Raw genomic sequence first — 24,671 nt, 5'->3', positions numbered from 1 at the left:
CTATTGGAGCCAGCTTTAATATAAATTCTGATGGTGCTCTATGTGGGCGTTCTCAATTATCCAGAAAACGTTTTAGAACTTGTAAGGAACCTGCTTGAGGAATTGAGGTGTACAATGACTGAATATCCATTGTGACCAATAGACATTGAGTTATGTTAACTTCTATGCTTTCTAAACATGGTAATGAAATGGGAAGTATCCCGTCTATATGAAACACGGCTGTTGTACGTAATCTCTAAGATGAGTCGTTAGACTCATAGGTCTACCAGGGGGTTGATTCATGCTTTTATGTATTTCCCAGAATTCAAACTATATATGTACAGCCCAAAGTACAGAAAAGCATGCATCAACCCCCTGGTAGACCTATCATCCCGTCTAACGACTCATCTTAGAGATTACGTACAACAGGGGTGTTTCATATACGTGATGACGTTACGCACTGTGAGTGGCTGAATCAAGTTTAAATATCCTAGCCTTTGCCAGAGTTACAACAGTCCGATAGAATTTGCAGATGAGACACTTCGCAGAAAGTCTTAAGTACATGATAAATTTAACAATTTGAAAAGAATATTATGCTATGTTGGCATTTATTGCAAGGATTGTCCATTTTAAAAATCACACCGCCCTGACGCAGCACAAGCGAAACGTTGACATCAGCGTTTTAACAGCAGCTGATACAAGCGCTGACTGAACATATCCAAAGAAGGTTTCTCAGAAGAATTTCTGGAACAACGGTGAAAATAATCAAAGAAACCATCTTCATAAGATAAGTGCGATTGATTAGATATAAATCGGATGATTCTGTTGCTGAGATTCAAAGTATAACTTGGTTCTTTTGTTTTTGAGTCTAAATTGACATAAGCCATATGCAAAAACAAAAAGATATATGAACCAATAGAGGAGTTTTAATTAAATTTAAAAAATACAATAAAAATGTTTTCAGTGGTTTTTATGACCCATGACTGCAACTACTGGTTATGTAAAAAACCCGATGATATACAACTGAGTGGTACCAGGGCTGAGGTCTTTTCCTTCTCTCCATTATAAAATATTCATTTCAAGACGTAATTTTGAACAGCAACTTTGCTGCACCAGCTAGTTTTCCTTGCATTGTCATATAAGATACTGGTACATCCCTTTTTTCATTGGTTCCCTGCAGGCACCGTGCAACAGATCTGAGCAAAAAATCTGAAATAAAAATCAGGACTAGAACACAGCAGATTGAAGCAGTTAATTTAAAACAGGAGTAAAGCGCAGTTGGAGTGAGGTTAAGGAAGACAGAACCACATGGCCTGCTCCTTCCCCGTCTCTTCTGCTACACCGTGTTCCCAAACGGGACTCTGGCCATGCAGAAGGTCCTTGGGTTCTATCCCCGAGGTGGGGCCGAGGATATGAAAGGTGCACGGACGCACGGGGCCTGGCTCAGCACTGAGCAGAGCGGGCAGGGTGGTGAGATACAAAGTGGGGGCTCATGGCTCCCGGTGGGGTAAAAAGTGCAGCAGGGGAGCAGCTCTGTTTGTAAACCCTTTCCTGAAACCTCCAGTTATGGGTTTAGCTCCCTAGGAGGGGCAGCAGACCAAGAGCTGAAGCAGCTTCTTTCCTGCAAGCCGGGATGGCTACCATTCAGCATTGCACACTGGTCTACTTTTTTTTTTTTTTTTTAACTTAGGACTGAACAGAGGATCCACAAAGAAAGGTACAAAAAGGCAAGTGTAAAAGTCTCAGCCACAAGCATGATCCCTTCTCCTTTTTTTTTTTTTTTTTTTTAATTTTTAAACTCACACGGAGACCCTGCAAAATACTGGGAGTGGAGGCTCCACCTTTTGTACCTCACTGGAGATGAAAGTGACAAGTCTTCGGCAACGCATAAACGAAGGATTAAACCACTTGTTAAAATGACCCCCCCCCTCCCCCAACAGAACACATTTTTGATTAAACAAAGTAGGGGTCGATTTTAAAAATAATGGCCGAGCGTCCATGTGCACGCAGTTCCCGACGCGTGCACATGGACACGGCTATTTTATAACACGCACACGTTATAATACGATATACGCGTGCAGGTCTGTCATGCACACAATGGGGGGGGGGGGAGGATCTTGTAAAAAAAAAATTACGTGCAGCGACGCAGGCAGGCCTTGCCCAGTTAAAGGTGGGAACTTCCCTAACCCTATCCTTCCTCCCTGAACTCCTAAAATATCCCCATACTTCCTTCCGCTCCGGAGGAGCAGTATCTTCTGCGCGCTTCCCGGGTCAGTGGCTATTATTACATGCACGGCCCTTTTAAAAATCGGGCTGAAGTGGTCAAGTACTCCGTTTATTAAATAAACTGCAAAAAAGCTGATAAACTTCTCTTAAAGTTTAATATTCTTTTTGGGAAATAAAAACCTTTAAAATGTTATTTGATTTTGCAATTGACATCATAACTCCTAGCCACGCTACATTCTTCATACATTCACTCTACACTCAGCTGCTCCTGCCGATTCTGAATTCATTGGGACAGCATCCCTAAAACAACTCTGTACATGCAAATCATATACAATTTATAGTTTACAAACCTACCCATCCCATATTCCAAATAAGTCTTTAAACTATACATGATTTTCAATATATACTTAACCACAGTGTTTTGGCCTTAAACCAAGCCACCCCCATCCTTAATCAGATACAATCTTTGTAAGATTAGATGAGACTGCAATAGCTTTACGAAAAAGCAAGGGATTCCAACTTTACTACGCACTCTTTCATGTCCAGGGATAGCCAACTCTGGCCTTGCTGTTCACCAGGCTTCATTTTGGCTACACTGAAAAGCAGACCCACTTCCGGTTCCTAAGGACGGAAGTGAACTACCCTTGTCGGGTGGACACAGACGGCAATTTTCTGAGATTTTGCATGGCACTACTGGTCCTCAGCCTAAGCCCAAGGTTATTTTCAGTCCCCCCTCTTCCCAACCCCATCCCTGGGATTAGTAGGTCCTGCCAATTGTGAGCTCTTTGGCGAGTGGAATTAGGGTTTCTCTGGATTAGGAACGATCTGCTGCTCAGGACCTTTGCCTCGTGAGCACTTGAGTGATGTTTTAAATAAACACAATTTTAAAAAGACATTTTAGACTGCATGTGCCCAGGCACAACACGTTAATTTGAGCCCTGAATAAAATGCAGGTTCGTGAAGGCATTCCCAGACCTCCAGTACACCTCAGGTCTTGCACACAAGCTGTGCTCAAACTTATGCTTACAGTTTAGAAGCCACCACAGGGGAATATCCTCTCATGCATGGCAGGAGATTTTTTTTTTTTTTTTTAATCTATGAATCAACAAAAAGGTTCTGAGCTGAAAGGCACTCAGCAACCCCAGGGATGGTCTGTAGCCCGGATTCAGGACAAAGACTTTCAGTCGGGCCTGGTTTCCAGATTTCACTCTAGTGCAGTTGGATCTGTAGTCTGTGTGCATTACACTGGACGGCGCTTCCAGACCAGGATTTACTCAAAGGCCTAACGTTTGGGGCAGATGATTATAGGTAGCCCAATTATTGGAAAATGGGACTAATCACCCAATCTGCACATGGACCAGACATTAAATACAGAAAATTATTATTAGTACTCCACTTTTTAAATCTGACTATTCTGACACACCAAGTACCAGCTTAAAGAAAAGAAATCACTCTTCTGCCAGCAAAATGAAGCAAGGGCTGGATTCTGATGACCCCCTAACATGTGTTAATCTGGAGGCATGACAGCATCTCCCCAATGATTCACTTTATCCAGATGTTAAGGCCAGGGGAGAAGCAGAGGATGGAACCCCAAAACACAGACTAGAGAAGGGCAGAAAACCCAGACAGAAGTCCTCTGCTTTGTGGCACTGTCTCCCCTTACTGGATGCGACTTCTGACACCATAAACTCATTCACCTACAGCAGAGGTTAAGTGACAGCTGCTTGTGTTTTTATTTATTTTGGGGTTCTTGTTTATAGCTGCAGTGTTTTCTGAATATAATCTTACATTTGCAGAACAGGAATAAACCTTCAGTTCTGAAATCATCAAGAAAAGCCGTAGCAATAATTAAAAACAGTAATCCTTAATAATGCTTCACTGCCCATGGCAGGTCTCCCCTGCTCATGCTAAACTCTGAGACCAGGACTACAGAGTTCCTCTTCGAACCCCAGCACTAGCTCTCATTCACAAATGATACAGGGCAGGAGACACGAGAATGTTAAAAGTACAGAGGGAAGGGAGGGGAAAAAAAAAAAAAAAAGGTAACATTTTATCTTAACATAAAAGTTAATAAACAGAACCAGGGCACCTTGCGGCAGAAACAGCCTGAGAGTATGTACAGAACACAAACAGATATCCAAAATGCTGCCTCAGCTCCAGACCTAGGGAGCTGCGAGAAAGGTGCATGGCAGGAGGAAAATGCGAGCACAACAGGGAGAGACAGGAAGCCACCTTAACTCTCACTTATTTTAAGCCCTGTTCATAGCACAGTAGCACCAAGAAAGGTTTCCAGACGCAGGGATCAGCAAACGCTGCTGCTCCTCTTGTAATGCAATGCAGGTAAACTGTCGTCAGCTCTGAATAACTTCACGCGCGTCACCCAAGTGATTCAGAAGATACCGGCATCTCTCAAGGCCCTCTGGAAGCTGCACACTGGAAGGCGCAGAGAGACTAGGATTTGGGAAAGAAGGGGTACTGGGGGTGCCACCAGTCCAGCAGTCGTACACTATGTACAGGGTCCAGCACCACCTGCATGCCTTGCTCCACTCGCGGCTTCTTCCCATTCAGCACCGGGAAATCCTGAAAGAGCAGCCTCACCCGGTGATGCCTCATGTCCGTGCTCACGTTGATTGTGAACTGAAGGGAAAAAAAAAAAAAAACGAACAAGTAGGGAGGGGAAAAGGCCTTTAAATAACAGCATTACACCCCTGAAACAGGGAGGGTCAGAATTAAGGCAAAACACTGAAAAGCCTGGAAATCAGTTTGAAGGATAATTCATGTTTCCTGCAAATGTCTGAAAAAAGCCACAGGAAAAAAAAAAAAAAAAGTGAAGGGGAAACCTTGCACAAAGCCCAGTGGGCGGTCTGGTGGCTGTGTACTGTCATGCAAGAAACCTGGGTTCAGATCCTAGCTCAGCAATTCTCCCAAGGGCCCCTGGGACAAAGGGAATCCCAGTCACTGCCGCATGGCGACCTCTAATGAGCGGATTCAGAGCCCATGACTGTGGGACCCTGGGAGGAGCCCAGCCAAGGACTGGCTCTAGGCTAACCGGCACTCTGTGCGGAAAACAGAAATAGGTGCCCCCGCCCGGTGGCAGCTCTGGCACAGCACTCCCTCCTTCAGCGGTGGAAGGGCCTCCATCTCTTCCCCTCCCCCTCTTTTCTCTCTCCCATTTCCTGCCCAGCAGCAGTTGCACCCTTATTCTCCCCTCCTCCGGCTGATCTTTCACCCACCACCACAGACAGAAGCTTCCTCCCTCATGCTCAATGCCCGCCCCCCCCCATTCTCCTGCTTGCAGACAGCACATGGAAGGAAGCAGGACCTGGGCAAAGGTGCCTCTTTAGGCAGGGCGCTCCGTGTGGCCACACCCTCCAAAAAGCCAGCTCTGGTTGCTGTGATGACCGGACAGTGCTGCGAGGGAGCATAAAACAAGGGGTCCTTCCCTCCCCCATGTACCTGGAAATGAAGGCTCACAGCGCCGGTTCCAATTGAGCTCGAGTCGTCGTACACTGTAATTTTTTTTAAGCAGTGGTTGCCCGGCCAGTCTGGGTTTCAGGATATTCCCAATGAATATGAGCGAGATTTGCAGGGCATGTAAATATACGCCATGCATATTCATGGTGGATATCCAAAAAAAAAATAAAAAATGGGCTGGGTGGGGCCAAGCCCAGGGCTGAAAATACTGTTTTAAAAAAAGGATTAACAAATAAAGGTGATAGAATATGTGCTTTCCGGATCCCACGGGCCTTTGAAACCTGGTGAGGTTTGTGCCCTTTAACAGATATCGCCACTCTCAAAGCTTCTGGTTTTCCCCAGGATCCCAGGGCCACTGGAACCGTGCATCACATGAATCCTAGTGGCGTTTCTCCCACACGGCTGCAAGGGAGAGAGCACCCAGAGCCTCCTGTTTTTCATCCAGCAGGATGTGGGCAAAGCTAAGCAGTCTTAAAACTCTCATAAACACATCAGGCTCTCTCCACAACCGACTAGATACCAGCACCTGAAAAGCCTGGGCTATAAGTGGGTCACACGAAAGGTAACTTAAGGATGAACCTGGCTTCACTGAAGAACAAAGTCGGCTGCATGCCTATGAGTGACCAGCGGGCTGTGAGTTACACACAAATTCCAGGTCACAGAAAGAAAAAAAGAAAAGAAAAACCACAGAACATGAGAAGCTGGACTGTTGTGTGTGACTTTTTTATTCCCTGCTCTTGCTCCTTGCGGTGGAAGATGGACACAAACCTACCGCTTGCAGTTCATGATCGGACACTGAAAGAAGCCTCTGCCGACTCAAATCAAGCAAGAGACGAGGAGCACTTCAAAGCAGAGCATCAGGAAACTGCTTCCCCCTCCCTTCCCCTCCCCGCCCGCAGAACCGACGAGCACTTACGAAGGCCAAGGTCATGCCCATGACGATGGGGGTCCAGATAAAGTTGAGTGTGGTGACTTGCAGCAGGCAGCAGTCTTGCTCTGGGTTGCTATGCACCTCCTTGTACTGCACTGGGGGATACAGGAGCCCATTATGACAGCTGTTCCTATATCTGGGAGGCTGAAATGCAAAGAAAATAAAGAGTCAACATTACAAGGAAGCTGGAAGGAAGTCATTTTGAAGTTAAGGTTTTTAATGTTATGGAGACTTATGTTCATTCCATATTCCCCTGAACCTAGTTACATGAGCAGTTATCCCATTCCAGAGCCTTACTATGTGGGACAGAAAGTACATTCTTCCTTTAAAGAGTGTTACATTAGGCCCTCTGGTTTCATCTACTGGATTTACTGTGTACTTTTCTCCAGATATGGGAGACAACAACTCATCTTCAGCTGCCTCTCTGCCGGTTCCTTACTGCTCATCAAGGGGGAAGCATCAAGAAATATCACAAACATCTCCCAATAAAAATATCAGCATGAATCAACATGCGAAGTCAAAGCTGAACCCCCCCCCCCCCCCCACTGATCTTTCTCTTCTCCGTAATGTCATCCAGCCTTCTTGCAAGAACATCCAAGGATGCAGCCAAAATTACTTCCTCTGGAAACATCCCATAGCTTTACCTCTAAGGGACTGATTTACTGAGCCTTTTCTCTTTGTATCTATGGGAGGAAAAAAAACTTAGTAAAAGAGGCCCTAAGAGTGAAAATAAAAATTCTACTCTGGAAATGATTAAACTCACATCTCTCTACCCTCCTGTTGTTCAGAAAAAAGTCAATAGTTACCCTTGAAGAGCACAATATAACTGTTCGGTGAATTCCTATAGAGCAATCATGGTCACTCGCAGCCTTTTTCCTAAGCAAGAGCTAAGGATTGACAAATCTTTCTTCTCCCGATAACCCTCTGCTCTGGATAGCTCCTCATCTGACACTTTTCCCTGATAAATGGAGTCCAGAATTTATTCCACAATTCGAATCTGGGTTGGCAATGCCCCTAGACAATAAGAAAATCCTTCTCTCTCAATTGCGCCTGTACATCTTAAGGGTCAGTTCCAGTTGGAAACCAGCACAGATCTGGATTTCTGGCACATGGGACAGCAAACAGGAGCAGGATAAGGAGGAAGTGACTGTGGAAGAGCAGGACTTCCAGATCATGTCCTACGATTTCTCCTGGCACCTACGCCATTGTGTGAACCACTAAATCTCACACCGATTCCCAGCAGGGTTCCTCCTAGTTAACATAAGTGGGTCAGACATCAAGCCCAGCATCCTGTTTCAACAGTGGCCAATCCAGGTTACAAGTACCCAAACATTAAATAGATCCCATGCTACTGATGCCAGCAATTGCAGTGGCCATTCCCTAAGTCAACTTGACTAACAGCAGCTTATGGACTTCTCCTCCAGGAACTTGTCCAAACCTGTTTTTAAACTCAGCTACACTAACTGCCAAAGTGGTAACTCTTCTTTCATGTGGCAGCAGCCAGATGTAGAACCACGCTCCTTTCTGATCCCACACACAGGCTCTGTGGATGTTTATCCTCCCTGCACTACACAGATGCTGTGAATGCTTACACCCCCTCTGCACACAGGCCCTGTACCCCCATGCATGTTTACCCACTCCCACGTGGGCCCAAAATCAGGGTCATCTTACATACCTGTTTTTTGAATTTGAAATTAAACTCCCATACTGCTTCTTGCCCGTTCCTATAAATCTTTCTGCACCAAAAAAGTAAACACTAGAAAATAAAAAACAAAAAAACACAATCATACATTTACAATTTAGTTTGAGACTTTGCACTGAAATACAGAAATAAAAGAAAAGTCTGTAAGGTCCTAAGAATTTAACGTATACCAACATGGCTTTATTGCATTACTCAACATGCCTTTATACTTTAATACATTTAAAAACCAGGCGGCAAACTAACAGCCTGGCTCCAATCCAGGGTTCCTCGTCGTCTTTTACTAAAGTGCTCTGGCATGGAAGGACACAGGGGGCTGCGGACATCCTGGTCTAGGCCCCAGCCTACCACAGGTGGGATGAGTGGCATAATATGTTGAGCATGTGGTATCTGACCAGTTACGGGACGAGGATCCTTCTTCATTACACAAGGCAAGTTGCTGAACGATGGCATCCAAATGAGCCGTCTATAACAGACAGAACCCACAGCCATCTGTCCTGAGAATCTTTTACGCCATTCACCTACTGGCCCAACTCCTTGAACTCAGCTGAGTATTTAATAAAAACCGGTAGCTATATTCTCTGTGTAAACATTTGCCTAGATAAATCAAGACATTTACAACACAGAAATGGGTGTCCATGAGCTTGGTTTATTTTACAGGTGGAGACAGGTTTCACTAGATCAAATAATACATAGAAGTCATAGTACGTTAACTTTTGGGGCTACACAGGTCCCTCCCTCAAACATCTTGCCTCACAGGCCCTAAAAGTCAACGTAAGGTAACTTTATGCCCAGTTTCTTTTTGATGATTCAATAACAGACAGAAATCTCCAAAAGATCATTTTTCCTGGGACCAATGTATAAATTTTGTTTATACGTTCCTTATGTCATTGATTAGTTGTCAGAATTATTAAAAATGCAATAAATTAAAAAAAAAACAAACCAACCCCGATTCATACAAATTAGAAAATAAGTGTTCATTGGCCAAGAAACATGCAGCATCGTTGCGTACTGTAGAAGTCACGGGCCAGAAACTCACTTACTTTGGAATTGGCGAGCGTGCTGGGAGTAGATTCAGGAACAGCAGGGTTTTTGGAGATCCGGGAGCAGAAGGGCTCATACATGTGGTACAAGGAGCGAATGACCCTGGCACGCAGGCAGTACAGCACCTCTATGCATTCTGGCTGCAACCGCAGGGGCAGGTAGACATCCCGGTGGTAATGCCTGCAAAGCAACAAGGTCACTGAGCACCAGAGCAGTGATAGGAAGAGCAGCCTAGTGCGACTGCAGAGAGCTCCACGTTTTCTCAGTCAGATTTCTGGAAGGGCAATTTCTCCCCTCAATTTTTATTGCCATTTCGAGGCCTGGCTACATTTTTTTTTTTTTAACCACTCTGAGGAAACTTCCAAGACACCAGCGCCTCACACTCTCAGATCTTCGGAAACACAAAATCCATCCATTACATGTGCTGTGGCAGAGGACATTCACATTCGACAGTAGCTGGCAGGGATTGGGTTTGCCACAGAGGCCTTGTGCTGAATCCCTACTGCAGCACCACTGCCGAGAGCGAGACCTTCTTACTATACTAGAGAGCACGCCAAAGAGACATGCGAGAGGAAACGGGGGGAGCTTAAAGCATCTTTTCCCTGCTAGATCCTCCAATTCAAAGAGAAGGAGAAAGCACAGCCTCAGGGAGGTACTCAAATTATTTTCTTAGATCCCCATACACAAAATGTCTGGGCATCTACTTTTAAATGTTAGGAAACTAGGCCTTTTCCTGGGCTCAGCACCTAAACTTAGATCCTTTAAATCACAAGGCTCCTAAAAAGTGGAATGAACTTTGGCTCTCAACACTAATGCCCAGCTCTGGCTCCCTAAGTTAGGAACACGACAGCAGATAAAGACCCTATGGTCCAGCCAGTTCCTGATCTCCCCACTACTAGTGGACACCGCAGCTGCCATGTCCCAAGAAACATCTGGCAGACTGAGACCACCTAGCAACAGCCCCTCCCTATGTCAAAGCAAGTTTGTGAAGGTCTTCAGTTAAATCCCTATTCCTTTTCTTTGCCTGCGTCCCCCCACGCAGGCAAGGAATATTTCAGGGAAGATTCCCTGTCCGCCACTCGTTTGCTCTGTCACTGACTCCACAAGGCCTTAATCCTAGAGGCCACAGAAGCTCATGCAATTGTCATGCAGCAAAACTCAGAGTAGTGAAGAGCTTCTCAAATGATATTCAGCTTGGACAAAAGTGCTAAGGAGACCTTCTTTAAAAGAAAATTAGGCAAGTCTAACAACTTTTTGACGGAAGAACAACAAAACCCTGAAGCAGGAAGGTGTATCTAAAAATCTAGAAGTAGAAGATGCAACAATACTGCATAGATTAGAGAGAAAAGATCTCCAAAATATTATTATAGGAGACTGAAACGGATATTGAAAAGTGCTTTAATAGCACAGAATAAAATACAAGATATCAATTTGCAATACCCATACTCTTCTACAGTTTTAGAATTGTAGACTGGCTTGATAAAGATCTCAAACAGTTGGATGCAAGAACAAGAAAACTGCTCTATGCCCACCCAGTAACTTAAAGAATCAGAATGCCAAGATTGTATCGCATATTTTAAGAGCTGATGGCCTTTAGAAGCAAAGTAAACACAGTGCTGCCAATATGGGCTTTCAAGCATACTTAACAGCATCAACAGATTCAAATAATCAAAAAAGTGCAGAAGTACAAAAGTGAATGGCCAAACTCAGTCTCCATCCTTAAGCTTGGACAATCGTTTTGATGAGCAGAAGCAAGAATCAATCAGCACATGACAAGACAGCAATAGAATTTGGAAAATGACAAAAAATTAAATAAAAACTAAAGAAATCAGTTCCGCAAACAAGAGTAAACCAGCAAAAGCACAAATACAATGGGAAATACAGATCTGATACAGAAATGGCTGAGTTGTGAATTTAAACCGCAGCATTGAATAGTGGACTGCATTCAATACATAGGCACCGCTCATCCACTGGAAACTGGAGACCACCGTACCCAAAAATTTGTGGGATCATGACCCTGAAAGAACTGTAGACATTACCCCATTGATATCACTCCCAACATAATCTGGCTTACGATTAGGTTCTTTCCTGATGAGCTATGTGCAAAACAAACCCCATTTGGAGAGACACTGCCCCTCGAAAAAAAACAAACTGTAAAACACCAACATTACTCTACCAGCAACTCACTGGGATCACCCCCCACATGACCCTGGTGGAACGGTAGAGAATGAAGTTGTAAGCACCTGGGACATCCTCATTGCAACTGAAAAAGCTTGCAGGCAAGAAAACCAGACAATGGCACTGCCAGTCAAAGTGTCAGTACCAAGAGATTACTCTGTACTACCTATGGGGAGAGAGAAAATTCTTAGGTATGACGAAAAGCAATCAGAACAAGAAAAATGTGGCAGAAAGATACAGGAAATAGGCCCAGTTGTATTGGCCTGACTAAAAAAAAAAAAAAAACCAAAACCCAACTTTCAAACACATCTTGATATGCAACCTGTACATATTACATTCTCTGACCTCCAAAAGGAAGGTCTTTGGCACAATGCAAGTGTTAAGAAAAGCATTGGCAGTCAACTGGAGACCCAAATATCCAACAGACCCTGGGGCTTTCAAGGTTCACTCCTGTAATGGCGAGTTTATGAAGCCAAGTTAGAGGACCGTCAAGCAACGTCAAATGACATTATGTGGGAATAAGAATAAACCGGTGAACCCCCGATGCAGCTGCGAGAAAACACAGGAAAGCTTAAATGTGCCTCCGAGATGAGTACTTTTGGGACATTTTATTTGTTCTGGATTTTTGGGAGGGGCTCGCATATGAACTTTTTGGTGATATGTCGACTTTGCAATGTAATTTTATTTGCAAGAAGTAAAATTTAAAAAAATCAAATTTAAAAATGGACCAAGTGGATGTCATCACTCTATAATTTCACATATCTAGGCTATATATATATATAGCAGTCCTACAAATATAAATAATTACTCGTGAATGTTTACAGTACTACGGGAGATTTTCTGGTTGTGTTGTGAGTATAACTAACATTTGGAGACATTACCAACCCCTTCCCCCATCAAGTATAAAGTTGTGATTGTACAAAAGAGTTTTTAATGCATAAAGCTTCAGTGATGGCATGCAACGTGCAACCAGGAGTTCATGAGAGGTAGGCACGACTTTCAGAATAAAAGCTACATTTTAACCTAATGTCTAAGGTAAATCCTTTTACTTTTGGGTACATACAGTTAGCATTTCTGAACGGGAAAAAATACTTAAAAATTCCCAATAGCTGAGACTCTGGGTCGTAGAGGATAATCCCTCATAGAAAACAAGATGCCGAACCTGCTAGCACAAGTATGTAAATAGCCAAAAAAATCCAACATCCAGAAAATGGCGAGGGATGAGCGGCTAGCATCTCGAGAAAACCTGCGAGATCAATCAGAGAAGCCAGATTAGCTTTCAATCAGATAGCTTTTGGTGGTTGTCACTGGAAACTGGTTATGTCATGCCCAACGCAGCAGAAAATAAGCAGAACCCAGCTGTGAGTCAGTCACTGCCAGAATTCGTGTTAGATTCAGTCTTTCTGCGGCTGAGGGTGGGCAAATTTTGAGACTGCAGCGGGGTTTCCTTTGAAAATGAATAGGGATCTCAAATGAAAACCCCCATACATAAATTTACCTCCTTCCACCCTATTTCTGCCTAAATTTTCCCAATGGGTAAAAGTATCTGCTGGAAGAAGGGGTCAATTTTCAGTAGGGCTTTTAATTTTAATCAGGTAAAAACAGTTGTTTATTCATTCATAAAGCTATGAAAATTACTCTGCTCCCTAGCAGTACGAGTGTTCTGTCTCTACAGTGTATGTTTCTTTAGTATACTGCCACCCTGTGGTAATTTGTGATACTGTTTAGCTTAGAATTTCTTCAGGGTTTATTCCCCTTGCCATGACTGAATATTTGAAGGTTTCTGAGATTTTATTGGATCTGTTCCTGCTTGCTCTCTTCCTATTGGTCCCTAGCCCCAAAGCAGCCTGGGACAGTTTACTTCCTGGAAGGACTTTCCTTAGCTCTTTCTGAACCCCATCAAGCTCCGCAGAAGCATTGCTTTTCACCATTCATACTCTACAGCTTCCACGACAGCTCCAGGTGTTCCCTTCAGACTACTGGGTGTCCAGACAGGACTTATCACAGCTGTAACTCCCTCTCCTATCCGCGTGGCTACTCTTGATGCCTTCTCATTCCATGAGTCTTGAATTGTTCATCGTTCTAATGACCGTTGCTAGAGTTTTCTCTGGGAAGAAGATTTAACTGGCTGTCTACGAATGCAGTGCAGTGAGCTTTAATAAATTTGTATTCTGGCAATAAGATTACATGTACAAAATACATAAAACAGGAAAACCCATTTTGGTTGCCGTCTCTAGTCAAGTCTTAAAAATAGGGGGAAAAAACCAAATGAAGTACCTCATAAGGGAACATTTTTCAATTAGCAATATCTAATCCCAGCAGGCCACACCTTAATTTGCGCTTAAGTGGAAACTAAGCTATTTCACAATTTTGCTGAAGTTGTGGCTGAGGGATTCGCTCTTTACAGGGGAGTGACAAGTTTCTACTGACTATTTTTGGCAGTCACGTTGTCAAGGTCAAAAAAAGCAAATTGATTCCCTTCAATTTAATCAGACACTTACGTGGGAACATAAGAAATTTAGCACTAATGGTACAAGACAAATTTCTCCTGGTTCACTTGAGTTGCCCTAATATCAGGGATACCCCTGCTTTGAAGTCAGTATTCGAAGGGGTTGCCTGGGGGTTAAACAGGTATTTACTTGCAGTGAAAAGTCTGTTCAAAAGCATCTCCTCCACCAGTGCAGGGGAGAGAGGCAGGTCTGGGACAGGCTCAGCATTTTTAACTTCACACATACTTCCTGGCAGGGAGTTTTCACCTTTCGTACCTGTAGCCAGATTCAAAGGGAAACTAAAATAAGCTTGCAGGCCCAAGGATATAAGCTCCAGGGGCAAAGGGCCCAGAGACTGAAAAAACGCCTTCTTTAGGTTTAAAAAAACAAAACAAAAAAAAACTTTGTAATGAAAAAAATAGATTCCAAGACCATTTGGCCTGCTGTAGAATTACAAGCTAATTTTCAAAAGGGAAAGCCCAAAGGGGAGGGTTTCCCTTTGAATGTGCAGCCAGCTATGGGAACAGGAATCCTTTTTTGTCTGTACATTTCACCTACTTTCAAGAAGATGCAAATATACCCACCAAATGCATGAGTGGAACTTTCATTTTAAAAGCCCTGCGCGTGCTCTCAGGCAGGTAAAAGTATGTGCGCTGTTCACTTTTATCCGCTGGAAGTTATTTTCAGGGGTGGATTGGCCTATCGGGGGATCGGGCATCCCCCGGTGGGCCGGTCGCTCTAGTCACGTGGTCTGCCGAGCGCGGCTGTGACAGAGCCGTGCTCGGCAGACCACGTGGTATCTCCGGGGCGGCGAATCCTCGGGCCGGTTGTCAGCGGGAATCCGCCCCTGGTTATTTTTCACAGGTAACTCTCCTACAGAAATCCCTTTGCAAACTCTCCTCACATAGGACCCATTCCTCACACGTCCCTGAGAAATTTCCAGTACTGGAGAGGGTTCCAAACCTTCCAAGGGACATCTGACTCATCCTCTCCTCTCCCATTTGGGAGAGGAGAGGATGAGCCAAGGATATTCATGGGAGACATTGACAATGTACGCTGCTCTTCGTTAATTTCAATGTTCTTATGCAGCAAAGGTTAAGCTTTAATACAAGCAACATTCTGTTCATGTAACAAATCCTCCTCCAGGGCAGTCACACGAGACTCCTACATCAAATTCCCATGGGCATCAACCTTCGTCAAAATTAGACATAATGAACTTCTCTGCAAGTCTCTATCCTAGGAACCATTTTCCAAACTTCTGCAAGTATAATATCCTTTGGTTTCTGCTGCACACACAGAGACATACCAGCTCCTTCCCCACCACAACGAAGGCTGCCCACCGATCCACCCAGTGAAACACCAGGCAACATCACTGAACTCCATGCCAGCCAAGCTCTGAATGCACAGGACGAAACCGCTGCGGGCAGCAGCCACCACTCTGGGGACGATCTCGGGTCCTCCAGGCTAAAAGCTGTGTCGGGATCTGGGGGAAGGTCTCTGGAGAGGCTTTGCACCACTTGCCTCAGCTAAGGATGTCCCAGGGCCAAGCACCTCGAGCCACAGAAGAAGCCACTGATCCAGAGGCTGACAAGGTGGGTCCAACAGGGTAAACCTTGGCCTTGCTTTTTCTGCTCCCCCTCCATCAATTACATTTGTTACTCTGGAGCACAAAAAGAAAAATCATGAACTCTTGAGCTCTGCTTGCCGACTGCTGCTAGGATCTGCTATCCTAGCAGTGTGAGCTTTCTTGTCACAGCAGCAACCTGGCCATATTGTGCCAAACATATGGTTAAAATATTTAAAAAACAGACAGAAGAAGAAAAGTCTTTAATTGCATCAAGTGTAAAAATATTATTATTAAAACATTCTAGGGGACTGAAATTAGCCTCTAATATCCCAGTGCTTCACTAGTACAATGCTGCGTACTGTGACGGCTGAAGCTGCTTCTTTATCGGTTTGGGGGAATTCCTACATTTTCTTTTAGTTCATGGAAGAGTTGAAAAATGTTCCCGATTATACTTTTACATTACAAGGAAAATGGAGTCAGCCCCATTTCTCCCCCACTTCCCCTAATCTGTGGGACAAGTCACCTAAGAAGGGGGGAGTTCCCATCCTCCAAGACAGATTTAAAAGTGATCCCAAAGCTGGATACCTGTCTTTAAGAGCAGGTCATTGCCTGGCAGATTAGATACTCCAAATACACTATTGGTGTTACTAAAAATGCCTATATGTAATGGATATCCTGCATAAATTAAAATCCTGCACAGGCTTTTAAAAGGAGAGACTTTTCTGATAACGTTTTGACATAGTTGATTACCTATACAAGGAATTCCATTCCATTTAAAATACTAGAAAGAACTTGCATCTGCCTCTTGTTTGTTCTGAGTAGATCAGTGTTGGCGAACTCTGGTCCTCGAGGGCCACAAACAGGCCAGGTTTTCAGGATATCCACAATGAATATGCATGAGAGAGATTTGCTCGCACTGCCTCTGTTGTATGCAAATCTCTCTCATGCATATTCATTGTGGATATCCTGAAAACCTGGCCTGTTTGTGGCCCTCGAGGTTCAGAGTTTGCCATCACTGGTGTAGGCTATTAGGCTGCATGCAGACCGCTCACCACAACCTGTGCAGAATTTGGTCACAAACATGCCTGCCTCGGGGGCTTAATGTCCTGACAAGGAGCTTCCCATTAGGTCACAAAGAGGGAGGAAAAAAAAATGAAGAAAAGTGCAATACTTCACCGGCTGCACCGTTTCACATCACACCTTTTGTACAATCTCATCCAAAAGACAGCAGTGCAAGAAACGGTCCAAGCATTCTTACAAATAAGAGAAAACTTCCCCACATCTTCTGGGCGAATGTAGGAGGCCAGCACCAGCCAGATGTCTATGGGATACTGCGCCCCCAGCTCTCTGTCCGTATTGTCTGAAAGGAATGCAGAGAAGGACATTAAGGGTGGGGGTAGCCCAGCTCTGGGTTTAGCACGTGTGATTATATGGTAGGTACAGGAAAGGCTGCTGATCGCAGCACAAGCCTGTGTGCACGTGACAGTATATGAAGCACATTCAAAGATTTACTCCAAAATGAAAATCCTGGGAGTATCCTCACTGCTCACAGGCATAAAACAATGGGGAAAATGCTGCAGCAATGCTCTATGAAGGAAGGAATTTCACCCCTATCTCTGCCTTTGAGGTGACTAAATTCATTACCATTTACAGTATAAAATGACATAAATGATATACCTTATAAAATCTATACCAAAACAGGAACTGATAAACCAAGGTTAGACCAATTCCTTCTTGAAGTCAGATAGAGCCAAACCACTGTTTAGGGTGGCAACTGCCACTCACTGCTCATTACCCCAACACCTCTGCCACCTCTGGTAGATCCCATACTTAATCCAACATTCAGTGCCCCTCCCCACCCCATACCTTATTAAAAAAAAAAACCCCAAAAAAAACAAAAACAAACCAGAACTAGACAGCTATCAAAACCAGTAAGGTTTTTTCTCAAACATCTGGCCTCCTTGGACAGTATCTGGCCTCCTTGGACAGTATCTGGCCTCCTTGGACAGTATCTGGCCTCCTTGGACAGTATCTGGCCAATGCCAACCTGTCAGCATCAATTTGGTTGTTTCCGGGAAGCTGCAACCTCATGGCAACAACCTGGCCACCCCGTGGCCTGGAGTATCGCTAAGATGTGCTTTTGTTTTGTCCTGACCACCACTCCCCTTGCCTCTGTTCTTGAAGGCATGAAGGGAGGATTGTTTACAATACTAACCCCTCCGGTTCTTGTCTCTACCACTATCAAAAGAACATTTATTTATTTAATGAGTTTTATATAGTCATTCGGTTTTGCCATCACAACGGTTTACAAAGTTATAATGTTTAACAGTGTTTCAAAAAACGGTTTATATGGTTAACATAGAATATATCATTTGTGAACTAGGTTCTTATATTACACCAAATATTACATAACTGAGAAATAATAAAATGAAATAAATAGTTTGTTGGGTCCATAAGTCTTCTTAGTGTTATATGATGGTGGTGAAGTTTTGATTCATCGGGCCAGTTGGTAATCTTTAGTAAACATCCATGTTTTTAGATCTTTTCTGAAAGTTTTTAAGTTTTCTTGTGTTCTAAGATCTATTGGGAGGGTGTTCCAGAGTTTGGGGCTTAATTAACATGGCGTAAGGCAGGGACCATGAGGCCTAACTTCACTCCAAGTGCAATGCAAAGGAACCAGATGTTTCCAGCAAGCCCCTCAACTCTTTGCCACTAGGAATCCTCTGTTTATCTCTAACCACTACCAAAAAATTAGACACCTCACTACCAAAGTCTGCCCAGCAGTAATTTTATCTGCATTTACCCAAAACAGATTAAACTCCCACATGGAACAGTGCTGAAGGCAGCACCTTCATAAGGACATTGAGAGGATGTAAGTGTTGAGAAGGGGTTACTGCAATATAAACCTTACACATAGGCTTAAGAAACATTCAAAATATACTTGTTAGGGGAAGGACAAAAATGGTGGGATATGATAAAAGCCTCCAGTAAAGTTTAGAATGGTGACATTTTTCATAGGTCAAAAATTCAAGGCCAAGGAGTCATACGAGTTACAAGGAGGTAGGCTCTGAGAAAATACTTTGAGTGACACAAAAACTTCTCTAACAAGTTCCAAACATACTGTAATTATAAGTGGCTAGCTTCACTAGTTCTGGGGACTTTGGCAGGGGCCCTGAGTGTTTGAATAAATATGGATTTATAAGAATGGAAGATGGAGGCCTTCAATAGCCTCCCTGTGGAGTACTGTAATGGAATCTGAACATCCTTGGGACAGGCAGAGGGCAGTGGTAAGAAGAGGCTGGACAGGTTGGGTAAAACACAAGAGTGGGAGGAAATTGCTGTTGATTTGTGTAAGGGAACTGATATGCTCATCTACCCAGAATGGTAGAGAACTAGAGAGGAAGACCACAGGGCAGAATGGATTGGCCTCCTGGACTTTCTGCCATCATCATCATACACGGCTAACTTGAGTACAGCTCTATTTGGTTGCACTATACTATATCAAGGCATAATTAGGTTTAAACTTGTGCCATGTAATAATTATCAATCTATTTTTCTCATATGCATTCTGAGCTGAACTGTACCGAACAAGCCCCCAGATCTCAGCAGCAGAATACTGTGTAAGCTTATTTTAGGCTTTGCATATAGATTGCTTTTTGACAATTTGCACAAACTTTCCATATCCTGCAATGCACATATTAGTAACTAGCAACTGTACCTGTTCTACGCCCAGGCGGCGAGCCTTTTGATTGGCACATCTGCTCTTGTTTTGAGCAGAATTTCCCTAGAAATTAACTATAAGTGTCCCTTCCACATACACACATCCTCATACAGGCTCCCTCACTCTCTGGCACACACACACACACACATCCCCTCATATAGGCTCCCTCTCTGAAACCCACACTCAAGCATCCTGCACACTCCCCCTCTTACCAACCAAGCTGTCTCTAGCACTCCCCCACCCCCCTCTCTGTCACCCCTCCTCTCTCAAAGTCACATTCTCTCTCACCGGCATCCCTCTCCTCTCATAAAGGTTCCCTCTCTCTGAATCCCACACTCAAGCATGCCCCCACGCTCTGTCATACCCTCCCCACCCCCCTCTTACCCACCATGCTCTGTCAACCCCCCCCCCTCACAAACACACACATTCTCTCTCATCTGCATCCCCCATGCTCTCTCACACCCTCTTGCTCTCTCCCACCCTCCCCTCCCCGACACACATTCTCTGTCACCGGTATGCCGCGGGACCTGCGCCGTTCGCGGCCAAGATGAAGGCTCGGCGCGCCGTTCGCGGCACACAGGGTCCTTCCCTTTTCACTGCGAACGGCGCACCAGGCCTTCATCTTCGCCGTGAACGGAGCGTGTGCCGCGGGATGCGCTCCGTTCGCAGCATGCCAGGGTCTCCTCAGCTATTTTCAGCCTGTCCCGCGATGGCCGCTGCAGAATCCCCCCCGGAGTACCTCTTGTACCTAGTGTAGCGGCGTGTTTGAGCCTCTAAGGCATCCAGGGAGCTGCCTGTGCCCCCAAGCCCGATATATTATAGCGCCATCTATCGGCGGGCTGGAGAACATGCACGAGCACTGACAGACACACTACAAAGCCCGATATATTATAGCGCCATCTATCGGCGGGCTGGAGAACATGCACGAGCACTGGCAGACACACTACAAAGCCCGATATATTATAGCGCCATCTATCGGCGGGCTGGAGAACATGCACGAGCACTGACAGACACACTACAAAGCCCGATATATTATAGCGCCATCTATCGGCGGGCTGGAGAACATGCACGAGCACTGACAGACACACTACAAAGCCCGATATATTATAGCGCCATCTATCGGCGGGCTGGAGAACATGCACGAGCACTGACAGACACACTACAAAGCCCGATATATTATGGATTTTTCCTCTTGTGAATTTGTAATAACTCTCAAGTTACAAACTTAGGAGGTCATTCTTCAAATCACAATAGGCTATCACATGCATTAGGGCGTTACACTTTTCTAAAAGTCTTAGCATATCAGGACCTTTGCCCCAAAACATTAGTCACTTCACTACCAAGTCCGCCCAGCAATAACTTTATCTGCATTTACCCAAGATTAAATTCCCTTATGGAACTGAATCCCCAATCGCACTGTCCTCCCTTTACAGTTGCAACTGCTGCACTGTGCAGGTTTCTCCATTGTTGTTACTGAGCAACCCATGTCAGTACCCTAAAAATGCGGTGAGGTATAATTTGGCACTAGCTCTCAGGATGGTGCCATATTACCCCTGGAAAGAGGATCATACCTTTGCTTCTTTTACTTTTCTTCTTTCTGAAGGTGGAAATCTTGCAGGTGCTCTCTAGAGCATCCGACTCATCACAGCTTTCAGACAACTCTCCATTCTCATGGGCAAAGGTCAGTCCCTCCTCCATAGGAACCTGAGAGGCCTCCAGGCCACATAGTGCTTTCACTAAAAGCAGGAAAGTGGTACAGGTATTACAAAGCTGTGCTTTCAAGCACCTCTAACAGTGGTCAACTGCCTTGTGATGTCGTCATCAATTACTGAAAGAATTGCTTTATTCCTGATGGCTCTTTCACAGCCATATATACAAATGAGCTTTTCTGCTGCTTCCTGCTACATCATGTTCTCACAAAGCAAAAGAAATATTTTATGACCAAGCTTTGCAACAGGAAGAGAAAAATGAGCAGAGAAGCTGTGTCTTGTGGTGCTTATCCACTCATGTTTTATTTTTCTGTGATTCTAAGTATCTGAAATAACTGCCGCAGCATTTGACATTGGGGGTCGACGACTATAAAAAGCAATAGTAAGCTGTGCCCTAAGCTTTTTAATACTATTGCTCATTAAGTTGTGAGAGGCCAACTGTCATAAAGCAGTCTTTAACCATCTCAAACTCAGCATATGCTTATTAAACTTGCAACATCTGTGTTGAGAACTTTTCAGCACTAGTCTGGAATTGCAATTCAATAATAAAATAATCAATATCAAAGTGGCTCAAGAGGACTGCTTTCTCAGAGGCTAACTGCATTACAAAAACATTGGGAGATACAGTGAGAAGGACGAGTTTCCACAATGGAGCACCGAGATGGTAACAATGATATTTTCCAGGGCTTTTTTTCAGGGTGTATTCACCAGTACCACCACCTTTTCCTCAACCTGTTTGAGGAACCTTGTGGTTCCTCAAAAAAAAAAAAAAAAAAAAAAATGCATCCTGCATGCGAGTACAAGCATCTTTTTTGCCCAGAAATATAGCACTGATATTTTGTATTTCTAGACCATCAATTTCTCAAAGCTGTTTACAATATTTTTTCCAGTACAGGCCCCAGTTTACCATTTAGGTGGGTACCTGAGATAACAGAATACAAACAGGCTCAATGCACGATTGGATGCATGACCATAACCCTTGATGCAAAACAGGGGTTAGCACGATCGAAACGCACGTCCAACTGAGCGAGTAGCTACTAGCGCTCATCACATGTAAATTAATGGTGATGAGGCTATTAGCTAGTCCCCTCGATGCTAACAAAAAAAAAGAAAAGAAAAAAAAAAGTGCGCCCAACATGTACAATTTTACTTCCCAAAATAACACCTGCCCCAGAGCAGGCATTAATTTTTGAAGAGCCCAAAAAGTGTGCAGAAAAGCAGAAAATACTTTTCTGTACTTTCTGCGACTTAATATCATGGCGATATTAAGTCAGAGGAACTGAAAAATTAGAAAGAAAAAGGTGTGCAGGCGGTCAGGTTACAAAAAGGACACTCAATTAATGAGCACCCATTTTCTTAACCCGCTGACAGCCACCTCTCCAGGGTGCCCACTGCCAAGGAGGCACTAGGGGTGCACAATGTCCCCATGTATTTATTTATTTGATGCTTTTCTATACCGGCATTCATGATACAACCGTATCATGTCAGTTTACATGGAACGGGGGTACAATAACCTTAGATATTAACAAAGCGAAGAGAAGCAGAAGTTACAATAAAACAGGGGCGCTGGAACTGGGGGAAGAGGAAGAACACAGCATAAGTAACTCAACGGCAAGAAGAGCAATTATTTACATTGTGCTGAATGTACAGTAATGATTGCTATGTTGAATCAGTGAGTTTCTGGAAAGGCTTGTGTAAATAACCAAGTCTTAAGCCTTTTTCTAAAAGTCACCAGCCTCCTTTTTACCAATCGCAGCCCATTTGCATATTGCATTGGTCACCCCGGAGAGCTTGATCTGTGCGCATTAGGAGAGTGGGCGCTTATGATCGAGCACCTGTTTTCCGTGCACTGATATTGCATTGGCCTGAAAGTGACTTGCTTAAAGTCATGAGGAATAGCAGTGAGCGAAGCAAGATTTAAATCCTGGTTTCTAGCCCATTGCTCTAATCTCTAGGCCACACCTTCCTCCCAGGCAGTAAATGTAGCTCAATTCAGTGCATGAGTATAGCTGCTTTTTCAGGACAGTTGCTACATTTTGCATACAGAATTCTATGCCCCATGCCACCTATTTCACGTACCTCCTACATCACAACTCCCCCGTGAAATACCCTCCTGCATATCTTTCATTCTCTTTCCAATGATCCACCCACATTCAGTCTCCATCTCTCCCATCATACTTTGATCTATGCTATTGGTCATTCCCCCTCCAGTAAGACTAAAAATAAAGTTAGAAAAGAATACAAGTAGAACAAGTTTTAAAGGCTAACCCTCACATTCATTTACAAACCTAAAATTCTAACCATAGCTCATGTGCTCACCCTCCTTTTGAATTGCATTGGCCACAGCTTTCTTCACTCGCCCAGACTTCACTATGGCTGGATCAGAATTGGCAAAATCAGCTACTGTTACTGAAAGTGGAAAAATAGGTACATGTGTTTACATGCTGTAAAAGCTCTAGTTCTAGAAGCATCAAAGTAATCTCATTAACAAAAATGCACATGGCCTTCCTCACCTTGAATACTTCATGACAAGTCACAAAATGTATAACATAAATATAAGTCTGATTACTGAATGCCAGCCAAAAACATACAATTTTGAAAGCCGATTGGAATTCTGTAACTGTGGCAGCAACCTGCATCCCATCTGCATCTACTCAGTGTAGAACTGGGCACAGTGGGTGGCCTAGTTAGTCTTTTTCTGCTGTCATCTACCACGTAACTAACTAGAGGCTTTGTTAAAAACCATAACCCAAAGAACTTTGCAATGCAGGGATACCCACTGGAGATGATACCTCCTTGTGTTCAGAACAAGTAATACCAAAGGGAAATACAAGTGACAATATGCCTGCGTATACTCTTCACCCCCAGTAACCTGTTTCCCCAAACTAATGGCAGTCCCACATTCCCATGCATGGCAATGCTACCAAATAAAAACCAACCAGAAATGCCTGGGGCATTAAGCCATGCTGACACCAGCTACACGTCACAGAGAAAGGCATCAAGAGTATAGCATTGTCAGCGAGGTCATCAGCATGGACGCTGGCAGCAAGCAATGTTGAGATGTTTTGCTGCAAGACAAACTTCTTCCAAACAGTCCGAGAAGGGAGGTTTGAGGGTGCACACAATAAGCAATATCCTACAAACTGACATGAGATCTGCCATCAAACTCACAAAACAACCGAATTGGCCGAATTTTATTTGCTCAATTCAGCATTTATACATTGAACAACCGTGAGACAGAGCCCCCCCGCCCGTCCTCCCCAATATTTCTTTCCGTAGTGCCCTCACCTCTCCCCGGGCTCAGCTCCTCCGAGCGGAATTTGAGCCGCTTCCTGCCCCCTTTTCTGGGCATGTCTGCGGCTCCCCCGCCGGGGTGGGCGCGGCGCAGGCTAGCGGGGGGCCGGGCAATATCATGACGCGGGAGCGGAGTCGCTGCGGAGACCCGACGCGACCGGACACCCGCTGTCAGGAACTCCGCTGCTACCGGCCGCCATGACACGAGCACCCCCCCCGCCCCCCCGGTCAGCGCCGCCTCTCGCGAGATCTCGTGCCCGCCCTCCCTTCCAGCGAAGCGCTCCAATTCTCGTTCTGGCCCACGAAGGGGAGGCTTAATTGGTTGCTACAGCATGACTTCCGCTCTTCGCTCCCCGATTG

The 24,671-nt window shown here is 44.5% G+C and overlaps 1 protein-coding gene across 1 annotated transcript; it reads right to left on the bottom strand.

Moving 5' to 3' along the window:
- Positions 1-3,234: 3,234 nt before the first annotated feature.
- Positions 3,235-24,548, bottom strand: LOC115082430 (transmembrane protein 183A-like). The gene is made up of 8 exons (XM_029586661.1): positions 24,306-24,548; positions 23,337-23,426; positions 20,880-21,044; positions 16,788-16,947; positions 9,353-9,533; positions 8,286-8,366; positions 6,596-6,754; positions 3,235-4,842 (listed from the first exon to the last, which is right to left on the bottom strand). Exons 1-8 carry the CDS (start codon positions 24,367-24,369, stop codon positions 4,657-4,659), a joined length of 1,086 nt encoding a protein of 361 aa, XP_029442521.1. The 5' UTR covers positions 24,370-24,548; the 3' UTR covers positions 3,235-4,656.
- Between the last annotated feature and the right edge of the window lie 123 nt (positions 24,549-24,671).

This window comes from Rhinatrema bivittatum, unplaced genomic scaffold (genome assembly GCF_901001135.1).
Source record: "Rhinatrema bivittatum unplaced genomic scaffold, aRhiBiv1.1, whole genome shotgun sequence".
Lineage (NCBI taxonomy): Eukaryota > Metazoa > Chordata > Amphibia > Gymnophiona > Rhinatrematidae > Rhinatrema > Rhinatrema bivittatum.
This window is presented reverse-complemented; position numbering and strand designations above follow the sequence as displayed.

What these genes read in the sequence shown, in the direction of transcription:
- LOC115082430 (XM_029586661.1), bottom strand. Translation starts at nt 24,369, where the DNA reads ATGCCCAGAAAAGGGGGCAGGAAGCGGCTCAAATTCCGCTCGGAGGAG. An exon ending in GGAGCTGAGCCCGGGGAGAG is followed by an intron (nt 23,427 to 24,305) that starts GTGAGGGCACTA and finishes TTCCACTTTCAG; the next exon opens with TAACAGTAGCTGATTTTGCC. An exon ending in TGGATGAGATTGTACAAAAG is followed by an intron (nt 9,534 to 16,787) that starts GTGTGATGTGAA and finishes GTTGCTTTGCAG; the next exon opens with GCATTACCACCGGGATGTCT.